The 26,021-nt window shown below is 35.7% G+C and overlaps 3 protein-coding genes, 1 long non-coding RNA gene and 3 pseudogenes across 5 annotated transcripts in view; 5 read left to right on the plus strand and 2 right to left on the minus strand.

Annotated features, from left to right (window-relative positions):
- The window catches only part of LOC143151511 (band 4.1-like protein 4), a 226,401-nt gene that overhangs the window by 14,108 nt on the left and 186,272 nt on the right, over positions 1–26,021 (plus strand). The gene's annotated exons all lie outside the window — the stretch shown is intronic.
- Crim (QVR superfamily protein crim) lies at positions 11,161–12,731 on the plus strand. The gene is made up of 3 exons (XM_076320897.1): positions 11,161–11,393; positions 11,483–11,617; positions 11,711–12,731. The coding sequence occupies exons 1-3, from the start codon at positions 11,336–11,338 to the stop codon at positions 11,989–11,991; spliced, it is 474 nt and encodes a 157-aa protein (XP_076177012.1). The 5' UTR covers positions 11,161–11,335; the 3' UTR covers positions 11,992–12,731.
- Positions 13,015–14,230, minus strand: LOC143151587 (protein lethal(2)essential for life pseudogene; annotated as a pseudogene).
- Positions 15,014–15,366, plus strand: LOC143151591 (uncharacterized). The gene is made up of 2 exons (XR_012993381.1): positions 15,014–15,133; positions 15,209–15,366. It is a non-coding gene; the product is annotated as an uncharacterized LOC143151591 (long non-coding RNA).
- LOC143151589 (protein lethal(2)essential for life pseudogene) lies at positions 15,284–16,299 on the plus strand (annotated as a pseudogene).
- On the minus strand, positions 17,359–18,444 carry LOC143151588 (protein lethal(2)essential for life-like). Its single transcript, XM_076320895.1, has 2 exons — positions 17,993–18,444; positions 17,359–17,755 (listed from the first exon to the last, which is right to left on the minus strand). The coding sequence occupies exons 1-2, from the start codon at positions 18,312–18,314 to the stop codon at positions 17,508–17,510; spliced, it is 570 nt and encodes a 189-aa protein (XP_076177010.1). The 5' UTR covers positions 18,315–18,444; the 3' UTR covers positions 17,359–17,507.
- LOC143150885 (protein lethal(2)essential for life pseudogene) lies at positions 22,605–23,713 on the plus strand (annotated as a pseudogene).

Consider the following 26,021-nt stretch of genomic DNA (forward strand, 5'->3'; position numbering starts at 1 on the left):
TGATATTTCGATACAATTGTGGTACACGAGAGAACTTTCCCCGGGCTATAGCTAATTTCTCTTTCTCGCTCCCTCGGAAAACAAAAAAGGGGGAAGCAGCAATGAAACATGACAATTATCTGCAAATCTCTAATTTACCATTTTGAATCGCGCACCGGCGCACATTATGTCCCCCGAAAGGATTACGTATATTCCGACAGCGAATTCGAATTAATTAATCCAGCTAATACGGGGAGTAAAGTGAAAGTTTCGGCTAACACGGAAAGATTTGTTCACAGTGAACGTAACGATGATAGCAGAGATCGAATGCTTATTAAAAAGAATGTATAAAACGCGTATCTAATGCGTTACGTGTGCGCGACATGTTGTTTGCTGCGAATACTTCTCCTGTCGATTACAAAAGTTAATACAATATTTCCGAAAACGAAATAATACGTTCCACTATAAAATTTTAACTAGTACACGTTACACGTGTGCACACAAACGTACACACGCGCGATAAAAATCTGCAGTCAGATCTACTGTACTGAATTTTAATTAAATAAACGCGCAACTCGTGCAATTTCAAAATCAATTGTCTCGGAAACAAAGGTTCCCACCAAAATGTTTCATTGTGGATTTTCGATGCACACGTTTTCTAGAAAAAGTAATCTTTTCGCGTTGTATAACAAACAGCGCAACGAACAAAATATCTATCCGCGAATAAAATACGAAACAATGTACTTCTGTGCAAGCTTAATTACAGAAACACCGTTTTATTAGAAAAAAAAAGTAGTCGGCGATTCCTGATGTACATTTTTCATTCTGTACTTCGTGTCGCGAACGAATAAATTTACCTCCATTCACCATCGTAATTTACCATGGGCGTGTTTCGATTAATACATTATCTAAATTACCGTTCATTTCATCGAATTCTTCCATAGAACGAAAACATTTTTAAATTTCACTTGGAGTAATTCTCGTCGTACGCGTTTATACCGTAAAATCAACGACAAGCGAGATATCGTGCACAGTTGTTTCCTCGTTGCCCCTTAGAACCACTCCTTTCGAAAAACTAATTACAACATTACGTAGCTTGTAAATCACGCTACGGTCGCGAGATATAAAATTTTTTTTGTCGCGACACCGATACTCCTCCACGTGACGTCGTAACGAACGTATAATACAACTCTGCGGTTTTATTCGCGCAGATTTTTAAACATCGGATACAGGTTGTCCGTCACGAGCCGCGATATCATAATCGGATAAATCATAGACAAAGGCGAAAGTCACGGAATGCACAATTTTTTTATTAAATTTTTTTTTTCTTCGAAAATAGCATGAAATAAATAACGGTGAGAAGAGTTCGGAGTGTATAACAATACATCATCGAGCAGGCGGAACGTGGAACAGGGGAATGGTGGGGACGCGGGCGACACAGAGTGGATAGAAAATGCAGTATTGGTCCAGTGGCCCAATTCGCGTATTCTTTCTCACGGGTATACATCGCGCGTACGTGTAACAAATCGAAATTCTATCTCCGAACGATGCGTGGAGAAGTGCCATCGAGAAAGAAAGAGAGATACACGATGTATCTCGAACACACGCACGCAACCCCCTCGGCTATATACGTACATCGACGAAAACCAAATTCAACTGCAACCATGCTAAAAGACTTTTTTTTTTCTTTCTTTTTTTTTTTACACGTTGCAAACCTACCGTGCACAGCCCGAAATAAACGACAATGCGAGAGAGCTGCATCTCCGTTTTCCACATGCACAGACGCGTGCACCCCACCGCACGCGCGTTACGGAGAACGGAGAACGGAGAACGGGGTGTACTCGGGCCTGTACACGTGTGTCGACAGGCGCGAACTACGTGCGTTTTGTACAGAGATCGGAACGTTGCCCGACGTAATCGGCGAATTTTTTAAATCTACGGGGAAATTCAGTGATCGTGCGTAGAGAAAGAGAAAAATTGCATCAGAAACCTCGATCCGTGAATTTCGAGGGGAACGGAACAACGCGAAAGCTATCCGATCGTAGTCTCGTCGACACGTTGCTTTCTTTTTTCTAGCGCGAAAATCGGTTTTGAAAGAATCGCTAAACCATGTGTGTCCGAATCGCTCGAAAACTGAACGAAAGATCGTAACGATCGACGACGCGACGAGAGTTGTTTCCCCATGGAGGAAAACAGAGTTTTTCGATAAGAACGATGCGACTTCGAATCGAAGTAAAATGAAAACTACGAAAAATAATTCGGTGCGCGTTGTTTTATTTCCAAGCACGTTCGATGACATTGTACACGAAGTGCGATGTTGTTTGAAAGTTCACTATGATTGGGTTCGATGAAGTGAATAAGACAGAAGTCTAAGAGAATGCCTAGAATTCTCGAGAGCGTCGTAGAATGGAAAAATTTAAATTCATCGACAACATTTTACAGTGGAAATATTCTCTTCGCTTTTTGCACTATATATTTTGACCTAGGCAACACTTGTGAAAACGGACTGATCGACAATCGAACCAGTGGCTTCGAAATTTTCCACTAAACGACGAATTATGGATTGGTCAATTACATGCAGGAAACGTTATTCGAAGCGAACAGAAATTTTGATAATAGATTTTAATAAGCAATTGTGTATCGATTCTTGATAATCTGCACAGCACTACCGAATATAAATGTCACGCGACTCTGACAATTTAATAACAAACACGACGACTATGACAATTCAAACTTCTATGGCTTTTACTGAAACACCCTATGTTACTACTTTTAATACATTGTTACGAAACAGGGTATAAAAATGACCAAATGTTATAGAAACGCTGACAAAGTACGTCGATAAAAACCAAGGATAATAATCAAAAAAAAACTCGTCGACTCTTCGATGCGGCATAAATTGCACTTTGTGTTCAACACTCTCGATGGATTTACCCTAAATAAACTATTCGTGTTCAATTTTCACCTAAACGGAAAAACAATAAAAGTGATGTCCTGAAAATGTAGACGCTAATCTATTATTCGGTAAATTTGGATAAACGATATGTCAATACGTCAACAAGATGCTAATGACGTTATAGAATGTTAATATTTTGATGTATGTAAATGAGATGTCCGCAATACGGCTATTTCGGGGTTATTACAATTATTTCCACGTTTAACTTTATTACGTTTAATTGCGCGCGAAACAGGCGAAAAGGGTTCAACAAAAATGGTTAAAGTCGATTTCGGCCATGCAAGACCGTTCGCTCTAATCGCGAGGCATTTGTATTCACGAGCCAACTTCCGGTTCGAAATTGTTTAAATTTCGAATACACGAAAAGAGTTTACAGTGTCTTCGTCGAAAAAATTAGCGTAAATGTTAAAGTATCGGGTGAACGTTTAGAAAACTGTTGAAAATTTTAGAACAATTTAAGAAGGGTAGTTTTCAGCTTAAACGTAGTGTTTAAGTTAAAATCGAAAAATTAATCGAAACGACAAAAAATTGTTCGCTTTGCTTCGTACAATTAATTACCCTTCGCTTATACAGCGATATAATGCAGATAAAACATGCGTTTGTACGATCATCGAAGGTAAAAATAATTACGGAGAAAATTAAAAACAGTTATTGTCGTATCTGATTGGGTTGCCCGAAAACTGCGAAAAGGCAATGCGTAACAACGTTGTATGTTTTTAAATTTACTTTACAACGTGTAATTTCGCAACAATATTATGGTGGAAAAAAGACCGTAATCGAGTTCGTAAATAAGATATAAATTGCCTGTCATTAAGGGGCGTTGAAAATGAAATTCGTTTAAAAATTACGATGCACGCAACATTTTTAAACGTCTGCGTATAAATTCCCTCGAGCGAAGAATTAACAATCTTTTGTTGGTTGCTCGAGCCGTAAAATTCGACATTTTAAACGAAAATTTCCTACTTCCCGCCAGAACTTTGCCGTCCACTGAACAATAAAATGTACAGCGTAAGTCTTTTATTCGGCAAAAAAAAAAAAGAAAAATCATTCATTCTATTAACCGAAAATTCTCTTATCCGGCCACTTTGGTCTCCCAATTAGTACGAATACGGGTCCCTGCACCGTACTCGAAACCGTGCTAATGTTTCGGTCATTCGGAACACGCTCACCGTGTTGTTTTCGCGAAAAACAACGCGCGAGGGAAAAAAATAACGCGAAACGGTGAACGTAAACTTATACCGTGCGCACGCAATCGAATTACCATCGATGAATTTATATTGATTCTGTTGCTCGGCGTTATTCGATAAATACAACGTTCTCGTATTAAAAGCGTAGCGAGGGTGCGGGTGCGGGTGCGGGTCGCGGCGGGGCGAGACGCGGTACAACGTAAATAAACGATCCTCGCGGGAAAACGCTCGCTTCCAGCACGCGTGATCGTCGCGGGCGGTGGCGTTCGCGCGTTTACATGGTGTCGCGATAGAAGAGACGATTCCCTATAAATTTGCAGTGGGAGCAGACTCTTTCGTATTCGCGTCGCGCCTTATCTCGCGATGCGGATGCCAACGAGCCGTGCTTCGTGTTCGAACCCGAATGCCTTATCTCGATCACAAGATTCGACTGGAAGGGTTTGTACATACGGATGACGCGTAGGTGGCTCATATCGGGTCTATGCAAAGTTATGCCGTCACGTCGCGAGCGACGTGAGAACGTCGCCTCGGTTTCCGATGCTTGCCGCGAAGAAAAGTCCACGGAAGTCGATCTAACGATAAATCTTCACCGAGGCGGAGGGAAACACCCGCCGTTCAATGCCAATTTACTCGAGGCGTCGATAAACAAGAATTCGTAACGCACCCGCGACAAACGTAGACGGCACGTCGGAAAACTTCGAAACGCGAACCGTTTAACCGATGTATTCTGAAACTCGGCCCTTGGGGGGGGGGGCAGGGGGCAGGGGGCAGACGAGAGGAAAAGGTACGAAACGCGTGACGATTCGAGGTACAAAGAAACCGATTCTTCTCGTGTGAATTACTCGAAATAATAATTTCATTAACGAATCACTGGTATAAATTTTCGTATAAATAATAGTTTTTGGTATAAATCACGCGTAACGATCGTTTCGAGAATCGAGATTTATTTTAAAATTGATTCATCGCTAACCGTCCCGGCATTTTATACGTTCTTGTTCGTTTGACCGAGTGTAAAATAAAGATAATATATTTCGAAAGGAAAAAAGATGAAGTTAAACGAACGAAAGAACTAACGATTAATGCAGAATTGTAAATCAAATTTTGAAACGGCCATTCGACCAATTGGTTCGATCGGTGTTGAAAGATTAATTTAGAAAAGTGGATTTAATTGGTATCGAGTGAATAGACACCTTCGAAAAATCTTATTTGTCTTCGAATCGAGTAATTCTTTTAACGGAAGATCGTTATTTTTACGTTGCGCTAGGTCCAATTAAGATTTCTGACGGTGTCCAAAGTTTCTTACGTCGGCCAATTGTTCACCAGCGGGAGAAATATATACCCGGTTTTACCCTATTCCTGTAACTTCCAGTTTACGAAGCTTGCCTCGATAATCGAGGCGATGCTTTCTTCGATCCGACTATAGTTTCCGCAGAGATCCGTGACCTCATCGATACAGACGCAATCATTGTTTATTTCGCATACCCGTTGCTCACTGCGCACTGTATTACTTACTTTCTCGAGTCAAAACCGTAGCTTGTTGTTCTTGTTACGTAACGAGCTTAACTTAATTTCTAATTATCACCAGCTTCCCGGTCCGTGTTCTCCTCTCTCTCGGTTCTTCTTATTTTTCTTCCCATCCCTTCTTTCCGTCTTCTTTTCCTTCCTACCCGCCAGCTTGTCTACCGGTTTCGCTGCTTCGGGCACTTTTCAAAGCGCTAAATGGCAACCAAACTGGAAACTCGGAGGGGGTCTCGATGAGCTACCTTTTACATTCTGCAGACTAAACTTTGACGGAAATAAGGAGCAGAAATAAGGGGAGAAAGAACCGAGATAACCTAAATTGGTGACGAAATTCGATGCACTAATCGAGAGTGTCGTGTTTCTCAATCTTCGAACGATTTGAAATTTTATACACAGAGTCTCTCGACACTCTGGAACATCTCGCGAACCAATGTTGGTCTCTACAAAGAGGTGTGAAAAAATGATTCCAGACAATCTCCTCAGATTATTCTAAGAACATCTTTCTGAAACACATTCTTTTAATCTCTTGAACGCGGTAACGCGGAGCGTAAAATTGAAACGGACCGATCGCGACCACTTATCGGGGCGACTCTACGATCTAACAACGAGGAACACGCAGGCGGGCGAGCCGGATAAACGAAACGAAGGACGGTATCGAAACTCGACGGAATAATTGAAAATTGAGTTCGCATTAGCAAAATAAACAGGAGATCGGGCAAAAGAGACGGAGGGTGCGGGGGGGGGGGGGCACACGTCTTCCGGGGGGCAACGGGAGCAAAGGACAGCCTCGGGCGAAACCACGCAGCGAGCAGAATCCACCCCGCAAGGAATATCTGGATTTCCCTCCGCCCTCTCGATTTTCTTCGTTCGGCCGGGTTCTTCGTTAGCGGTTTCGAGGGTAAAGTACCGTGGAGTTAGCTAATTGGTTGAACGCCTCGGGCGGCTACTCCTGGAATCCATGAGATATCCAGAAACCCTTCGACCACCACCACCACCTCCACCGCTACCGCCACTACCGCTCGAACCTTTGGTCCCGGTTCCCCGTATCTATATCTTGGCATCTGAAACGACGCGAGGAAGAAGGAGGTGTAACTATATACTTTCTTCGAGATTACGAAATCGCGTTGCTCGGTGTTCGAAGGGAAAAGCACGGGCGTGCCGCAGCGGCCAGAACGAGCCGGGGGGGAGAGGGGAGGGGGATGAGGGGAATGAGGGGGATGAGGGCAGAAGGAACGCTTCGAGGACGTTCCCGTCGAGTTTATCGCGAAAGTTTTCGCCAGTTGTCCGACGAGGATAAGGACAAAATCCAGAGATCCCGGTCGGCGACAATGAGGACTTCTCTAGACGATATCCCACGATCGTAATATAGTGGCGTCGATACCGCCGGGGCGAGAGGATGGCCGCGAGATACCGCCGCCGACCGCTCTGTTTGGCCAATTTTACCATTTACTCTCTTCGTTGGATTTTACGCGACCGTTGCATCAGGGTAACAGATGTCACGTCCCGTTTGATTTATAGATCGTATTGATACCATTAACGTCATCCACGCTCGTTCGCGGAAGTACCGCGTCGCGCCTATAAATTTACGATGCGTCGCGAAAAATACGACTTCGGATCTCGATGGTAGGGAGACGGACTGGTACATTGGAAATTTCTTAACCCCTTTCGGTCGCGAACGTTCCTTGTGAGCGTTCCTCGATTCAACGTGGCTCCGTTACATCGATTTGTAACGGAGGCAATGTATTCGGGTCCTCGCAAGTATCGAACAATTTTGGAATTCGTTAAACGAAACGATGCTCAACAATTTCGCACTCGATGGAAACCTTGATTTTCGGCAGATATTTTAACAGAGAATTCACGAGTTCCCGCGTCGACCCCTTTTGACACGGATTGGGCCGAATTTAGCACACTGCGGGCAAATAATCGAAAAGGTGTCATACCGGGGAAAACATTCGAAACAGGCCACCCGAATAACTCGTCCATTATTTACAAACTTTTAAGTAATGGTTATATCCAGCATCCGCAGAATGATTTACAATGGTTAGTACTAGTTATATTCGGCGTCCACAAAATAAGTCACAGTGGTTAGTACTAGTTAAATTTGTCATCCACAAAGTGATACACAGTAGCCAGTGCTAGTTATATTCAACATCCACAAAATGAGTCACAATGGTTGGTACTAGTTATATTCATCGTCCACAAAATGAGCCGAGTTAGTACTAGTTACATTTGTCATCCACAAAATGATTCACAATAATTGGTACTAGTTATATCCGACGTCCACAAAATGATTCACAATGGTTGATACTAGTTATATTCGACGTCCACAAAGTAAGTCACAGTGGTCAGTACAGTTATATTCGACGTCCACAAAATGATTCACAATGGTTGATACTAGTTATATTCAGCACCCACAAAATAGTAGTTAGTACTATTTATATTTGTCTTCTACAAAGTGATACACAGTGTCCAGTGCTGGTTATATTCGACAGCCACAAAATGACGCATAGCAGCTAAAACTGGCCATATTCGGTATCCACAAAATGAGATTGGCATAGTGGCTAACGTCGATCGACAAAATTCAAGCACAACTGCGAGACACTACGCCTATATCGTGCACCAATGACACGACGATCCATTCATCGGTAGCGGTATAGGTTTAAGGGGAATGAAATGCTACTTATAAGTAGAACGTGGACAGTGTCGACCCATTTTACTTCACGAAGGCCGATCATTACGTCTGATTCGATAAAAAAAATTCTTCTTTCTTTGTAAGTACTCGTTTTCGTATCGTTTCCTTCAAACGCGATTTATACAATTTGCAAAAATGTAAAAATTTTGACAATAGCGTCTAACTCAATTACGCTCGCATTTCTTTTCTCTCCGTATCGTTCTATCCAAACGCGATTTATACAATTTTGGAGTACACTAACATTTTAAGTATAACATCTGACCCAATATACTCGCACAAAATTTCTTTCTTCTCCGCATAAATACACGTCTTCGTATCTTTCCTTTCGAACTCGATTTACACAGTTTTGGTACACGTAAGAATTTTCATTAACCGATAAACGAATGCACCGAGAAAATGCATCGAATAAATGAAAATAATGTCGACTCGGTCGAATAAACGACACGACAAACGTGTCGGTTCATCGAACCATCCACGTGTCCCGAAATATTTATTAAACTCCATACGTTTACGATGGTACAAGTCACGAACAAAAGATTTTACCGGAAGCTGTGCGTTTTAATCGAGGACCATGCGATGCATTTGTATAACTTCATAATCACCCGATGGCCCGGGACGAAATTGAAAAGCACAATTGTCGGTCCAACGTATACGATAAAAGAGAAGAGAGATTGGCATAAATTTTGAAATATTACGAAATTGCGATAAACAATCTACGCTCTACCACGGGTAAAATACTTGGTTGGTAATACGTTTAAATGTTTTTAGTTATTAGCATCATGCGCGCCGCAGCAAAATACAAAAGCAACCTTTACCAAGTTCCACCAAAGAGGAACATTGATACGCTTATCGCGTAAAATGATTGCATATTATTAATTGCTACTCGAAAGGGTCGGGAATTATTTGTAAACACAATACGAAATATTTATCTTTCCTTTTCTATATCAACAAACCGATCGATATACGCTTCGCGCGACTATTATGATTATTTTCGCAAATGCACCGACGGAAAATTGCGAATAAATCGTTTTACATACTCTTTAAGCAAAATATTGCGATATGCAAATATGCGAAGAAATGTTATTACACGTACACGCCCTGAAACGATACCAACTCGTTTATTCGATGCTGCTGCATTTTCAAAAATTAACTTAAACTCGCACTACGTGTATATATATGCTTGTAAAACAAGCGTCTAAAAATATTTATACATCGATATATTGTTCGATACAAACCTGCCCAAAAGAAATCATCTCGCGGGTCACTTTCCCGAACCATTTCTCAAGAGGACGCCACGTTGCAGTCAACTTGTCGCTAATTTATCATCGATTCTCGATTCTATGAAAAATATAACTAATATAGTTAATAATATTTAAACTCGTTCTTAAACAACAACAAAAAGTAACAAAGTACTTTATTATATATTAAAATACACCAAGCATTGTTAAAGAAATTTTCTGAATATCTTTTTATCGGCAAACGATAAAAATATACAACCAATAAACAGAGCTAGAAAAAGATGTTAGTTAAATAAACATTATCCGTGTTCGAAGAAGTAACGCAGCTACTAATACTTTTGTTCGTAATACAAAAATTATTATTATAAAAAATAACAGCTCGTATCGATAACGTTAAGAATGAAAATACCGACAAACACAAACTATACGTGATGTAGACATAATATAAAATAGACATTGTAGGTAATGCTTTTCGTGTTGCACGAATTGGGAACTTCTAAACTGAGTTACCTTTTCCGTGTCACTTCCAACATTATCAACTTCGACTAGAATCAAATTTCAGCGCTATTGATACAAGAATAGAAGCTATTTGCACCGAGAATTTATTATTATGACAGTAATCAAAATCACAGGTGAGATATAGTACAAACTTTGTAAAATAAAAGTACCGATCTTATAAAATAGCAATGATTTTGAAGCAATCTTTTCGTTTAAAAAACACTCAGTCTAGGAACTGTATTCGATCGAATGACCGAAGTCGATAAATGTAGAAAACTCGTTCCTATACACCATTCATGGTTCTATCGCACATACCCAGTCTGATATTACCGACATCTATTGTAAATTATGCTGTAAAGAAAACTCAAAATATCATTCTGATAAGTAATTTGTAGGTCATTATTTTCTGTTTTCGACATTGTTTCAACAAACGCGAAGTTGACAATTTTTACCCATTTTTACGAGAACTACTTTCGTAAAAGATTTATTATCTCGGCGATTGTTTAACGTACAATTACTTTCCACCCATTTTGTTGTATTTAAAATGTCGTATTTGCAGTAAAGAAGTATTAATATTCAATATTAATTAAAATAATAATAATTAAAATACTTCTATTTTACAAATTTTATACTCGGTTTAAGTCTTGTACAATTTAAATAACACAAAATGTCGTATAAACATATTTCCACATTTCCACATTCTTTCCTCTTTGGAATCCGCCTTTGTAGAGTGTGGATACATTAAAATTGTAGTTAAACTAGTCTGACAAATGTCTCGGTTTTCGACGATTCGAATAGGCATGTTGCCCAATTATCCATTCTCCTTCGATAGACTCAAAATACTCAAATGTCCTTTACACTGTAAACAATATGAATCAAAATCATTCATAACGTAATTTTTATACGATCTCTGTAAGCTGGTATCTGCAACGAGTTTTTTAATGGTTCCATCGATTGCAAACAAATTCTATTCTGCATTCGCACAAAAATTGAACAAATATATTTATTTTGAAGTGTGCTACCAGAGGGCGTGACCAGTATTACAACTTACATGATAAAAGGCGTAACAAGCTACACAGGTGTCACTATATGCTGTAAGTAAACAGAATATACTATGCAAAAGTGTGTAGATAATTGCTTTAGACGCGTCATTCATGTAACATAGGAAGTGTATAGAATTGTTTTATTAGAAGTTCAAATTACTGTTACAATAACAATTTATCGGTTATTCAGGCTTTAAATAAATTTAGATATTATTTTATAAATGAGAATGAATAAATTAATTTCTGTCATCTTCTTGCTAAGTTTATTTATTACCAAAGGTATAACAGTAATTCAATTAACATCGTGCAAAAGGGTGTGGTTATTATTAGTTTACATGTTTATGTTATAACGTGTTTTGTATTTGCAGGACAAAGTTTATACTGTTACAGATGTAACAGTAATTATCCTGGGTGTGGCACACCTTTAAATTGGTTATGGTTTTGGGGAGAAGTTTGTCCAGAATATGATGATAAATGTATAAAAATTATTGAAAGAAAAGGAGGTATGTGCTGTGTTGTAAATACATTACATATAAATAGTAAAGAATGGTAAATATCTTTTGTTAGTTTCTACAGCTACATTACATGTGTTTTAGCCGAAACTATCATAACACGAGAGTGTTTGAGCTCTGTTCGCAGCTTTAGAACAGACATTCCAGCAGATCGATACGAGGGTTGCCGTCCTGCTGCTAAAAATGTCAGATTAGGACATTATGTGAATAATACCATTCCTCAATTAGATATTCATAGAGATTATTATGACGAGGTAACATGGTGTTTTTGTTACTTCGATCATAGATGCAATAGTTCTGTTACTATTGCTGTTTCAACATTACTATTGCTTATGAGTATAGTGGTGCAACAAATTGCTATTTAAAACACATTTGCTAAACATTGTAATAGAAATCAAATTTGTTTTGATTACTATTTACAAGAAATGAAATGCAGTGGAATTCAAATAATTTCAATTCAACTATATTTCATAACATTTTTTATACTTGTATATAGTATAAATAAGAACTTTGAATGTAAAATAATATTACACGCCACAAGAAATGAGTACTAAATTCTGATAACATTTCCATAAAAATTTAAATGAAGCTAATTTTAATACATTCTTTCATGATCTATAACTCAGATATATTATACTTTTATGGAAATAGTGTTTAAAGTACCGACAAGTTTTAAGATAAGAAATACCAAATTTATACATATAAATAGTAAAGTGAAAAAATAAGTCAGTATCAAAATTTACACTTAGAGATCTGTTGCTGGCAAGCAAGATTCATTCCGTCCAAAAAGTCTGATTATTAATTTAATAGTATTGCTATTTTTATATTGAAATGTAAGGTCATAAACTCTATTAGAATACTTGCATTTATTACACACTGATGTGTATATGAAATATATTGCTTACACAGAGTATGTAAAAATGTTGTAAACTTGTGTTTACCAAACATTTTTTGTTTAATTCAGTAAGTACTCTATGTCTTATTGACAATCATTTTTGCATACTCTGTATTATTTTACTTAAATAATTGACAAATAATTTAACATATTAAAATACCGTCCATTATTGAACAAACAAATTTGTAATTGCAATTAGACATTTTTAAGTTTTAATAAATCGTGTCTTTTACAATTTATTTGGTTCATTTATACCTGAACTTACCTAATTCTACGGTGTAAGAAATTGTTATAACTCATTTCAAAACATTTCTACTTTAAACTTACATTACTAGCACTACCAGGCACTATTAATTTATATGTACATATTTTATACTGTTTAGAAATATCATATTTGAAAATTTTCTGACAGATAAATTCAATTTCTCTGGGACTAAAGAACGGTTATAATTTTTAAAGGAAATGTGTGAGAAATAAATATAAATAATTATACAAAAACTGTAGCTTTTATTATAAAACATTTCAGGACAAATTAATTTTAAATATTACATTATTTAAATAGTACCATTATAATTGGTAGATAGGTAAAACTTGTTCGTAAAAGTTCAAGAATCCATAAAACAATGTTTTTAGACTAATACTTGCAAAGGAACAGTGAGAATAATATGAAAATACGTTTCAGTATGCTTTATATTAACATATAATGAATGAAAATACTTTACGGTAATTATATAATTGAAAAATGAAATGACAAAATACTGTAAAACAGGGAACACACATTGCTACAATATGACAAATAAATTTATCTTCTTAAGCAGCTTTAACAGTGTGCTCTTGACTTCTCTGCTGCACAGTATTCTTCTGTGTTTGATTTGCTTCCTTCTGTGTTTCTATTGGTTTTGAATCATCCCTTAAAGCAGGCTGCCCTGTAGTTTGAATCTTAATGACTCTTTCATTTTTTGGTTGCGAATCAAGTTTTTTCCTCGGAGATGTAATAGTCAAAACTCCATCGGAAGACAATTTTGATTCCAATTGATCGATATCACATTGCTCCGGTACAATATACTTTCGTACAAACTGTCTTGATATCCAACCATGCTCGTCCTGTCTTTCGTCATGCTTGCACTCAACAATTACATTTCTATCTGAAACTTTTACAGATACTTCTTCCGGGTCAAATTGTTGAACATCTAAAGTTACATGGAATTTGTCTCCATCTGCATGCACCGTAGATGTTCCATTGAATTTACGATCTATGCTCCTTTCGTAGGGATGATATCTTTGAAAACCACGACGACGAGGTTTGAGTACCAAAATATCAGTGTTAAGAGGTGATAAAACAGAAGTCGGTAAATCCTCGGGTCTCAAAGACAATCCGAAGTTCTGATCAAAAAGCCGATGGGGTCTTTCTAAATCTTCCCACCAATTGGAGAATAATATCGGTAGCAGAGACATTGTTCTTCTTTTAGTAGTTCAACCGTTAGCGACAAGATACAAAGCTTCTGTTAAAGTATATGTTATTTACTAGCGTGTTGTTTTCTTGTTTTAGACGTTTGCTTTTTTTCGCTTAAGACTTTCGTTTCCTTTTTAATTTTTCATCTAAATATTGGCACAGTTTCGCACTTTGAACGCAACAAAAGATTTGCCCTAACGAATGGTAACGTCACAGCTTCTTTCGAATTCATTCACAATGGCCGCTACGTGAGTATATATTCATCGCGCTTCACGAATATAGTGGGGGAGCGGTGATCGAACACCATCTAGAATTATCTTAGACTAGAGCCTTCTAGAATCATTAAATATCAAAATTAACTACTGAGTAAATACGGATACTGAGAATACATAGTGTTTAACTGCAGTGTAAATATTATGTAAAAAGTTGCAAAAAATACTTTCAAAAATGATTCTGCCACAACATTTTTACGAATACAAAGAGTTATACACACAATTCAAATTTTCGTGCAGCTTGTTGGTAACATATTAAGTTAGGGCAAAATTTAATTTACTTCAATTTTATTGTCACATAAAACTTATAATTCTCACAACAAGAAAATGACCTAAAACACCTTAGTTATTTGTAATTTCACTTAACGTATTCATATGAACTCATTTATATAAAATTCATTTATACCGTCATTATCTAATTTGTAGATAATGTTTTGATACCTTACATTACTTTAGTTTAAAATTAAAATTTTTTTGCGTATCATCGGTTCTTAGGTTTGGCATTATTGGCATCGCATAAAATGATTAATATTTTTTCTCAAATATTTCATAAATTTCGAATTAATTACACAAACATTGGATAAAGAGGTTCGTAAATAGACTATCAGAGAAATTATGCAAGTCAAATTTTTACAACTGCAACTATAATTTCGTTTCCCCGCTACAAAGCACGAATATAAAAAATTCATTTGTGTCAGGTGTACCAACATTACCGAGAAGAAAATATCTAGTGGAAATTTCAAAAAATAATCAATAAAAGATAAAAACTTCATAAAGGTGTCACCAACGGTAAAGGAGAACATTTTGAAAATGATGATATAGTTGTGCAGATACAAATCATACGTAAATGTATATACCGCCTTTATTTCGTCGATATATAAATGAAGGTATGACAATGGTATGAACTCACCTTTTCGCTATAACGTACTGATATCTATATGCATACGAAACTCACTCAATAGCCGTCCGGCCTCGAAACTTCGAGAGACGTCGCGACCTGCGCGAGCGCAGATATAAAAGCAGCTGGAGGGCACCGTTACCGCAGTGTCTCCTAGTAACAGAGTGGTGGTGTGTATCGCAAGTTAGAACAAAGTTCCAGTGCTTCCTCGAGCGAGATTGATATCGTAGTATTTTGATACTGTCATCAAGTTAAATAACTACAAAATGTCACTGGTACCGCTGCTGTTTTCCGATTTGTTGGAGAATTTGAATCGCCCACAACAGCTAGAAAACGACTTCATTATCGGCGTTTGCCCAGAAGACATACTAATGCCAAACCGGATAAAATCACACTCGTGTCCAGCAAAAAAAAACTATTACAGACCATGGGCTAATTTGCTGTACTCTAGTGAGGAGACAGGTTCTTCGACTGTCCTGCCAGATAAGGATAAATTTCACGTAGTACTCGATGTACAACAATTTAAGCCGGAAGAGCTTGACATCAAAATTGTCGACAATTTTGTCATCGTCACAGCAAGTCACAACGAGAAACGCGACGAACATGGTTGGGTGTCGCGTCAGTTTGTCAGAAAATACTTGATACCCGAGCAATGTGACATTGACAAAGTTTCATCGAAGTTGTCTTCTGATGGTATTCTTAGTATAACTTCGCCGAGAAAGGATCAGCCGATGGTAGAAAACGAAAGAGTAATCAAAATCGAGCAAACTGGTGCACCAGCAATCCAAACAAAGTTGATGCAATCGCAAAAGCAAGACAAAGGAGAGAACTGAAAACATTCCATGAAAATATCTTCTATTCGTACTACTCCTATTTAGCATAATTGTTGTTGATCATTAATGATTACATTCCTATTAGCATTTCTTGTTATTAAAATATATGAAAGTTAGAATGAAAAAGTACATCATATAATAACATATATATATATATATATATACTCTTTCATTATTATATATATATATATTTTTTTTCTTCATTCGTTGTATGATGTTTTTGTTTTATACTTTATTTGTTTCCATACTTCGTGAGTACACATATGTATACTTAATAGCTGCCATTGTTTAAGACTTATTTGCGCTATTTTTTTATGTCACATAATACATTTATAAATAAATAAATTTTGTTTTACCAAATTGAAGTTCATGTATTTTATCCTATAACAGTCTTCATAACGATAAGATAACAATTTCTTAAATCCTTCGACGCGTTTTTAAGTTTTACGTAACTTTTTACGCCAAAAATTCTGTTCATAAATGGAAAAGTTGCTGTTCGAAATTTGTAAATGTTTGCAAAACCTGTTATATAAATATGTTAAGATTATTTCAAGGAATACAACTTTAAGATAATTTACCTAATCTCCTGTTACTGATTTAAAAATACAATACTGTTAAACTGTTCAATTTTCTTTACCATTAAATCGATCGCATCTAAAATCATGCGCATAGCAATAATTACGTCCTGTGTGACACAACACATTTATACTTTTTAAAAGTTAAGCGGCAATAGTTACGGTGGATTTCAATAGTACGGTGTGTACGTACGTATTTATGTATATGATTCGTTGCCTTTACACTCGAAAGTCGTTAAAAATTACTTCTGAAAATCGATAGATGGTGTGTCGTTATCATTCTTCATTAAATTTCTTTTTATTTTTCAAATCTTGTTAGAATAACAGTATATGAACTGCTATATAATTATATAGTATACAATACTAAACAAAAGTATTGGCACAGCATAATTGTAATAATACAAATATTTGTAACTACTAAACAAACTTACTTAAATAAAAACTTATTCAGGTTTCTTACATAACAAAAACAATAATATAAAGTGATAAACAGAATAATAACAAAAAATACATTTCTTGAACACTTTATAGGAAACAAAGTATCGACGCGTGATCATTTTAATGTTGTTTGTTCGAATAAAAAGGGTTAGTTATGATAAATTCTAATAATGCATATGTAGAAAACATAGGTCGAAACAAATTCTTAACGAAATGTTAACAATTCGATTGAAAGAGAACATTAAGCCGGGTTAATGGTAAAAACACAGTTTACTCTCTGTGAATGGCAAACGTGCGTAGCTGTTTTTACAGAGATGAAATAAATACAATATCGGACGAAAGAATAATTTAAAAGGTAAATGTTTGGTTTTTATAATAGTTCATTTATTTGGTTTCTATAGTTAAAATGTTTTTTCAATATACAAACGATATATTATAAACATTTACATGTTCTAAGAATTGTAAGAAAGATGTAAGTATTAAACGTATATTACGAAATACAAAATTGACTCGATTTCTATAGACTACTTTTCATTTTTTCGAGTTCCTTCTCTTTCATCGGTTTCCCAATATGTTCAATTTTAATTGGTTTTTCTTGCTTCTTTGCAATGGTTTCTGGTTTTCTTGGCGCTGTCACGGTTAAAACACCGTCCGAAGACAAGGTACTCGTCGCTCGTTCAGGATCACATTGTTCCGGTACTAAATATTTTCTAACAAAATGTCTTGAAATGATTCCGTGATCATCTTCCTTGTCTTCGTGTTTTCCTGTGGAAATAATTATAATTTACTAGTCAAAAATTCGGTGACACTGTATTAAAATTAAACACGATTAACGGAAGTGGATCTTTGTTATTGCAAGAATTAACAACCGGTAACAAGTGACGCATTTCGAAACAGAATATAACGCCATATTGACCATGCGACTACGCGTTAACCTTACATTCTTCCGATCAACAATTATTACACATAAATATACTTTTTAATCAAAAACATGACACTTACCCTCCACAACAATGAAATTGTCGACAACTTTTACATTTACTTCCTCGGGTTTAAATTGTTGTACATCAAGTACTACGTGAAACTTATCTTTGTCGTGTTTCACTACGGACATTCCACTTTCTTCTTCCTTCATCCAGTCTACCCATGGTTGATAATAATTAAATGGAACTCTTCTAAACGGTGTTCTGTCAAAAACTGACGAGAAAAATTGTTCCGGTCGTATTCCTCTGCCGAAATGCTGGTCAATTAATCGATGTGGTTGCTCTAATGTTTCCCACCAATGAGAAAACAATTTTGGAATCAATGTCATTCTCGATCTCATTTTGCAGTTTTTTTATGAGCACAGAAGTCCGTAAAAATTCGTTTACTTTCTGAATATTATAGTACGCAAACGATGTTCACAAGCTGCCTGTCCTTTCTACACTGGCAGCTCAGGCTTGCAATGTAATTCTATATATACCAGCACCGGTGAGATGCGCGGACAATTCAAGCGACAGTCGAACATTTTCAAGCAAATTCTCGAATCACTTTCGATTTTATTCTAGAAATTACGATACGTACTCTTCTAGAAATTACGAGACGTCTCTTGTAGAAATTACGAGACGTATCTTCTAGAAGTTACGAGAGATTACGATTGAAGACGCGCCTGTCTTGTATTTAGAGTCTTCCCATTCGAAATTCAAAATTGTTAATGAAAAAACAATTATATATAAACAAACATTCGTCTAACATATTCCTGTTTCAAAAAACGAAACATATATGTATGTATATTTATAGTTGTGAAATTCTTGGACTAAAAGAATAACAATTTTTGTACGTGATATTTGCAAATATTATATACATACATGTATAATGTATAAAGAATTTGTAAAACAACCTAACACACATCTCAAGAATTGTTAAAAGATTGATACATTCGCAAACTTAGAAATTTAAGTTATGTGAACTGTTTGAAACGAATGTTTGCTAAAAAATATAATTTTCTATAGTTTTTTCAATACTTATTAACATTTTGTTGAAAATGTAGATGCTTTTTGCAATATAGTAGCGACGACGAACATATTAAATTTGGTAGATAATGAATTTACTCTGTGCAACAAATTGTTGTAGAGTCTAGCAATTCTTTAAATTAAAGGTTTCTTAACCTATACAAAATGAAAAAAAAAAAAAAGAAAACTATACAATATGAAATTTGAATTGTATCATACATAGTGATACATATCACTATTATTATTTTATTTTCAATACTATTAACGAAACGATGATCAGATTAAAGTGACTGTCGTACATTATAGAAAAATTGAATTTAATTGCATCAGTCTAGACACTAGTCAAATTCCCAGGTATTGCATCAGCGGCGCGATATTATTACCCATTCTAGTTTTAACGTTAACTCGATCCATAAATTTATCTATCCGTTGTATCAGACTGCAGTAAATGAATACTTGTTCACTTTAGAGACAGTGTAAATTTTTTAAACTCGTTGATACAGTATTTTATTTATATCATTAAGTTTAGTCATCATTTGATTTTGGGATAAAGTCAACCTTAAAATTATAGGACAATATTAACATTGCTATAACGGACTTCTTTTTGCATCGATTGTAGCATATTTAAGAACAAAATTGTATTCGTGCCTTTAAATTTGCATCGACTTGTACAACGAAATACGTTCGAGGTGTTCTTGACTCGTAAGTTTGATGTAGCGTGTACAGTGAAGTCAGTGACCTAGCCACAGCGTCACCCCAACACGAATTCAGTTCACTCTTAAGCATTCTCTCTCCCTTTAGCAAAACCTTGACATTCAACTATGTAAATAGAACTTACAGCACAGTAAATCATGGAGGATAATATTTACCTTTTACTTTCGAATTGGATGTATATTTATACGTTCTAAAATTTTCTTAAACATTCAAAACAATTTCCCTAGTATTTAAACATTTTCAAACATTTCTACACATTTCTGGTACGTTTTTCGTTATGTTGGTTATTAAGGACCGAAATTATCAGCTCGAAAGAAGAAAGATATAGCAAATTTTTCAGAAATTTAATTTGTTAATTGTTCTTTTATCATTTTTGTGAAATGTTTCACTTGAAATATTTCTGTGGTATAAATTTAGGGGAGAAGGTAAGGCTCTTACCTTGTTACCATGTGCCGAAATTGCGAATTAGTTTGCACGCTCTTGACGTACAGTCGGTCACAAAAATATTGGGACCCCGTGTAATCTTGAATTGTAACATTTACATTTTGAATCTATGTAGAACTAGCAACGAAGTAGCGTTACATTACGTTAAAGTATGGTATCTAGATTGTACGTACAAAAAATGGTTAAGCTTAAATAAATATTACAATTGGAAAAATAGAGAGTTTGAAAATTATGTACGTACATGCGTACGAAATGTTTGTTTTAAAAGGTAGTCGGAAATAATTTCTTCCTTATAAATAAGTTCGGATCCATAAAAACAATAGAGATGTCAGAGCAATCAAGGTAAACAACCCACCTGGTATAAGAAGCTAATGGCTTCGAAACAAAATCGATAAAAAAGTGAATTTGTCACTATACGTGTAACTTATGTCGGTTATTTTGGACGTAAGCGTAGTAACTTCCATCTCTTAGATCTAATTTTAAAAATTATTACGTCACATCGTTGAGGATTTCATGGTTTGAGATGAGGTTGCTGCAAGGTTACAGCGTATTTCGACGTTAATCGATGCTGTGGCGCAGCGCGTAGTATCTGAGAGCTGCTGCCTTCGTGGCAAAAATGAGAAAAATATTCGTCCATTTTTTTCGACGCACTGCAATTATAAATGTTCTTTGAAAAAATTCTAAAATAGAGAAAACTATTCGGTGAAGGATACGTCTGTGCGAATAACTTGTAAATATTTTCTGTGAAAGCTACAGAATCGTAATCATCGAAGAAGTACCAAATTTAGAAATTCTTTAATTATTGTAAAGTAGAGATAACGGTAAAAGGAATCTGATAAGTATGTTTTCGTACGTACGTTTCAGTAATTTCTTTTAGTACAAAATATGTCTGTGATTAATGGCCGTTCTTTATACAACATATTGTGCAAAAATAACGATAGCTCTCATTGTAAAAACAATATGTGCATTTTGTGCGCGCGCGTTATATACATACGATAGCAGTCATTTCGATGTAAAATGCGTGCTATAAAAACTTGTTTTTCATTGTGAATTTCAGTCCTGGTATCTATTTAAAGTGATACAATACGTACACCGTCCGCAGATAAACTTCTTTTTTTGTACACAATTATCAAAAAGAAGTATTGCATACAACGTGCAAGGAAAATAAATTTGTCACAAAGCATAGCACATTTGACGTGACGATACATATCACATGATACATGTTACTTGTATTTTATACAAGTAAAAAAAATTAAGTATAAAAGTAACATTTTTGCGTGAATTCTCTCAAAAATCTTTTTTAACAATTAGAATACTAACATTCAGAATCGTATGTTGTTGTGTCATATAATTACAATCATTCCGTTTAAAATTCACAAACAGTAATTTACTCTGTTTCAAGTAGTAAGTAAATAAAGTTATTCAAATACAAAAAAATTATGTTTATTCATGTTTCTATCAAGAATGAAACTGGGTTTCATCGAAATGTTGCCGAAGTGTCGTTTATTTCATGTTTTAGACTTTAAAATAGCACTCCGAAATTGGATAGATATCAGTGTTGAACTTAATTTCGCGATATTTTTACTGTCGCGGATCTCAATTGGCAAAAATGAAGGAGAAACTGATACGGACACGTATGAGTATTTGTACATACGATACGATCCACATATGAGAATGAGTCAACTAGGCGCAGCCGCGAGGTAGGGAATTGATCCGATATGTTCTAGAGAGTTTAAAGATTCTAGAATTGTTGAGATTTCGCGAAAATTGTAGAAAATCGAAAGTACTCGAAAATGGTGATACGTGTTGTTATTGAATATAATGCGTTGTAATTCGAATTTGCAATTATAATGATACTATACTGTTTTAAATGTACACACGCACAAAGAATAAAATTATGCAGAATCATTATTCTGTGATAATTTTCACTGTGTCACCAATTCACTTATTAAATCATACAAAATGATACAAAAGTATTAATCATTACATATCACTTTGCTTAAAGTGATGATCACGATCAAGTTTTTTCGAAATGTTAATTTCTTCAAACGGCAACATATTGCAAGATGTGAAACGTTTGCAGAAAGATCGTTCCAGAACATAGCATTGAATTTATGCCATGAGACATTTACTAAAAATACACTATCGTACTTCCGATTCTGGAAGTCGGAAGAACATTCGTGAATGATATTTTAAACCGGAGAAGTATAACAATTTCGTAACGAACTGGAAATGAGTAGTAAATAAAGAAATAATAGTAAACGCTATGAAATATTGCAATTGAAATTCGAAGCGATACAAAATTATTCCATTGCGAAGAAATAATAAAAATACTCCGAATGTTCGACACCGAATTATCTTACGTTTTACGCGAGAAGGAAAACAAGATACTCTGTTCGCAATCGGTCTGAAATTTGCAAATAAAAAGTAAAGGAGAAACAAGTGCGTTCATTATTCGTACTCGTTCGCATTCGTTCAATTGATTATCGGTGCCGAAAACAAACGTGGCGATTTTGTTTTCATTTTTAGCTCGGAAACATCTCGAAAGTTTAGGATATAGACACTATCCTTCTACCACACGCAAACCAGTTCCACATAAATAGTGGTCAGGGAGGGCGAAACTTCAGTTGCGTTTGAGACATCGAAAGCATCGAATAAGTGCATACATATAAATCTATATATCAGAGTAACTGCACTTTTGCATCCGAGTACACGTTTTACAATAGTTTCGATTATAAGGTTTTTTTAAATGGCCGGACCCGCAATGGCATTGTTACCATTATTATTGTCCGCCTGGTGGGCGGACTTGGACCGTCCTCACGGTCTTATGGATCAGAATTTTGGATCGGGTCTTCACCCTAACCAGCTGCTTCTTCCAAATACTATGGACAGATTGTATTCAAGGATGAATGACGCATCCCTTGAATCGTACTACAAACAGCTAGCTGAACTGATGCGGCCTCTCGGGGCGGTTAGTTCGTCCATGTCTCCGGACAAAGACTCGTTTAGGGTGATCCTCGATGTGCAACAGTTCAAGCCGGAAGAAATCACCGTGAAACTTGTCGATAGATTCGTTGTGGTCGAAGCAAAGCACGAGGAGAAAAGGGACGAACACGGTCTGATCTCGAGACAGTTTATGAGAAAGTATTTGCTACCCGAGCAAGTGGACGAGGAGCAATTGTCGTCGAATCTCTCCTCCGATGGAATTTTGACGATCATGGCACCGTTGAAATTAACGGAAAAACCAAACGAACGAATGATCAAGATCGAGTGGACGAATAAACCTGCTATTCGAAACGATATGGGAGGAGCAACCGTTAGTAACATGGAGAATCCGATCACCGACCAGGAATCCGATAAGCCTCTAGAAACGGCAGAAGATCTTGCTTAATTACTTTCTTAAATATGTACCTGAAACGTACAGCACCGAATACTTGTGTAAATTGATTACTATTTTTTACAATTTTGAATAAAACGATGGATTCTGTTAATTAACCGAGTGTAAATTTTTCATTTTCGTCTGCTTTGCGATCTTGCCTTATAAATGTAGTCGAAAAATTTGTTACAAATTATGCGAATTGTTTGGTTCTATTTCTATTGTGTTGTTCTATAATGTCGATACCGTTTCGCTGAAATATTTTCGCATCTTTTTCTTGCGAAAATATAGTTTTCGTTTGAAAAATATTTATTGGTAAACATTCTGTAAACCTTCGGCTACATCTGAATATTTCTCACCAAATTTTACATCAAAAGTATAGAGCAATGTGATTATATCGTTTTTATTTGTGCGGAAAGCTTGTATTTCCATTCGAAATAGATACACGATTTTGTCCTCGATACTTTCACTTTTTGATTTGTTATCCAATATCTTCTCGAACTCCTTGAAAATTTATACATTTGTTCAATTATACGTACTTTCTAAGATATATCTGTTCATTGATAAGAATTGAATGTTCTTGAGTATAACGATCGTATCCGGTTAATCCATTACTTGCGATAAAATATATAGGTCAGTGAAATAAATCTCTTTTTTTAAACATTACACGCAAATAAGTAGTATAAATATTATTTATTTTCAACAGATTGTTTATTCGAAGTGCAGAAATTTTAACGTTTGCCAATGTCATTTCCCGATATTTTTGAAATAATATTTTCAAACTATAATATTATCAATATAATTATTATGGATGCTATGGCGGTTTGTATTTAACGTAACCATACAATATACAATATAACTGACTTGTCCAAGTGTAGCTCCATTTTAATATGATAAATATACTTACCAGTGCCAAGAATAAGGTTTCTGAACCTTAACTATTCTCAACTGCGCAGTCGTAGTCAGATTCGATCGTGGGTATTATACTATATACAGGCTCGAATACTACGGGTCGCACATAAAACGTCGATATTTACATCAATAAAACTCTACACCTATTCCATTGACTAGATGCGATGCATATGAAAATATGTAAAGTACGGACAGCGATCGTTGACTTTTGTTAATGCAATTTCAGTTTCCTTCTAAGATGCACATGGTGCATCAAATTTGAAATGTATTATACTAGCGTGCGTAATTTTTTTCTGAAATCGTAACACAAACGTGTCTCTTTCCTGAAATCGTGTCATGAATCCATTCCCTTCCATTCAATAAAATGTCTAATAGTAAATAGATTTGAAACTTTAATAAAGATTGACACTTTCGTAATTGTTAAAATTGTCTGGAACAACCGTCTCATCGTTTCATTTGCTTAAACATTTTCTATGCATGCGTAATCCCTCAATTGAAGCACTTTCCCTTAAATACGGTCTTGTTGGAAAGTATACATATGTATGTCCATCAAGAGTACAGTCGCTTCAAATGGATCAGTGTGCTTCGTACAAGTGTAGCCAAACTATTTTAAATAAACGAAGAAAAACAAAGAAATACAAAAAATAACTGTTATTGTTGGTCCAACTCGACAAAAATAACACCAAGTTTCAAAACTCGAGCTCAATGTACTATCTACTCTTACGATTCATATTTTGGCATGCCTGTACATTCTGAACGCAAAATTAGAGATTATTCGTTCAAATTCAAGGCATTTGTACGAAGCAGGTCTCGTGAAGTTTATAGACCATGAAGCAACTACTAGGAAAAGGCGAAGGTAGCCCATTGACCGTAAAGTCGACCAGAATAAATTCCGCGTAACCTTAATGTGGAGCATTTTACGTCATAAGAGATCAATATTGAAGTCATTGACTGTTTCGTGACAAACGAGGGGGAACACGCACGACGAGAAGCAGAACGAATACGGCTGGATTTCCAGTTCTAGAAAATACACGATACCGGAACAATGCAACATCGATGATGTTTCGACAAATTTTTCATCTTTAATGTACGTTTCGTTACTTTCTATAGTATTCTTATTTATTTAATAGAGTACGACGTTTACACCGAACGAATTACTTTAGTTTTAGTATTATTTGTACCGATGCATTAATTTTGTACTATTTTATTCTTGTACTCTCCGCCCCGAATAAAGTCAATATGCAATGAGTACTAAATAATGTAATAAAAATTTTAGTTTATAAAAGTTTATCAAATTTTTACACATGGTGAATGTAAAATTAAATAAAAATAAATGTCCAAGAGAATATAACAATAGCATGAATTCGTGGTAACTATGGAAATAATGCAGATTCGTGTACTATTAAACGTAGAAAAGGAAAGAAACGTATATTGAACGTTTTTATAGCGATTTAACGAAACAAAAAACAATCCATACACAAGGTGTGAATGAAAATGTGGACAATTTTTCTTAAGGATTAGTTTCACGTATCAGTGTAAATAAAAAAGTGCTTTTCCATTTCGCAAACTGAAGCTTCGTTATCGAATTTTAAGC

This window comes from Ptiloglossa arizonensis, chromosome 9 (genome assembly GCF_051014685.1).
Source record: "Ptiloglossa arizonensis isolate GNS036 chromosome 9, iyPtiAriz1_principal, whole genome shotgun sequence".
NCBI classification, from domain to species: domain Eukaryota; kingdom Metazoa; phylum Arthropoda; class Insecta; order Hymenoptera; family Colletidae; genus Ptiloglossa; species Ptiloglossa arizonensis.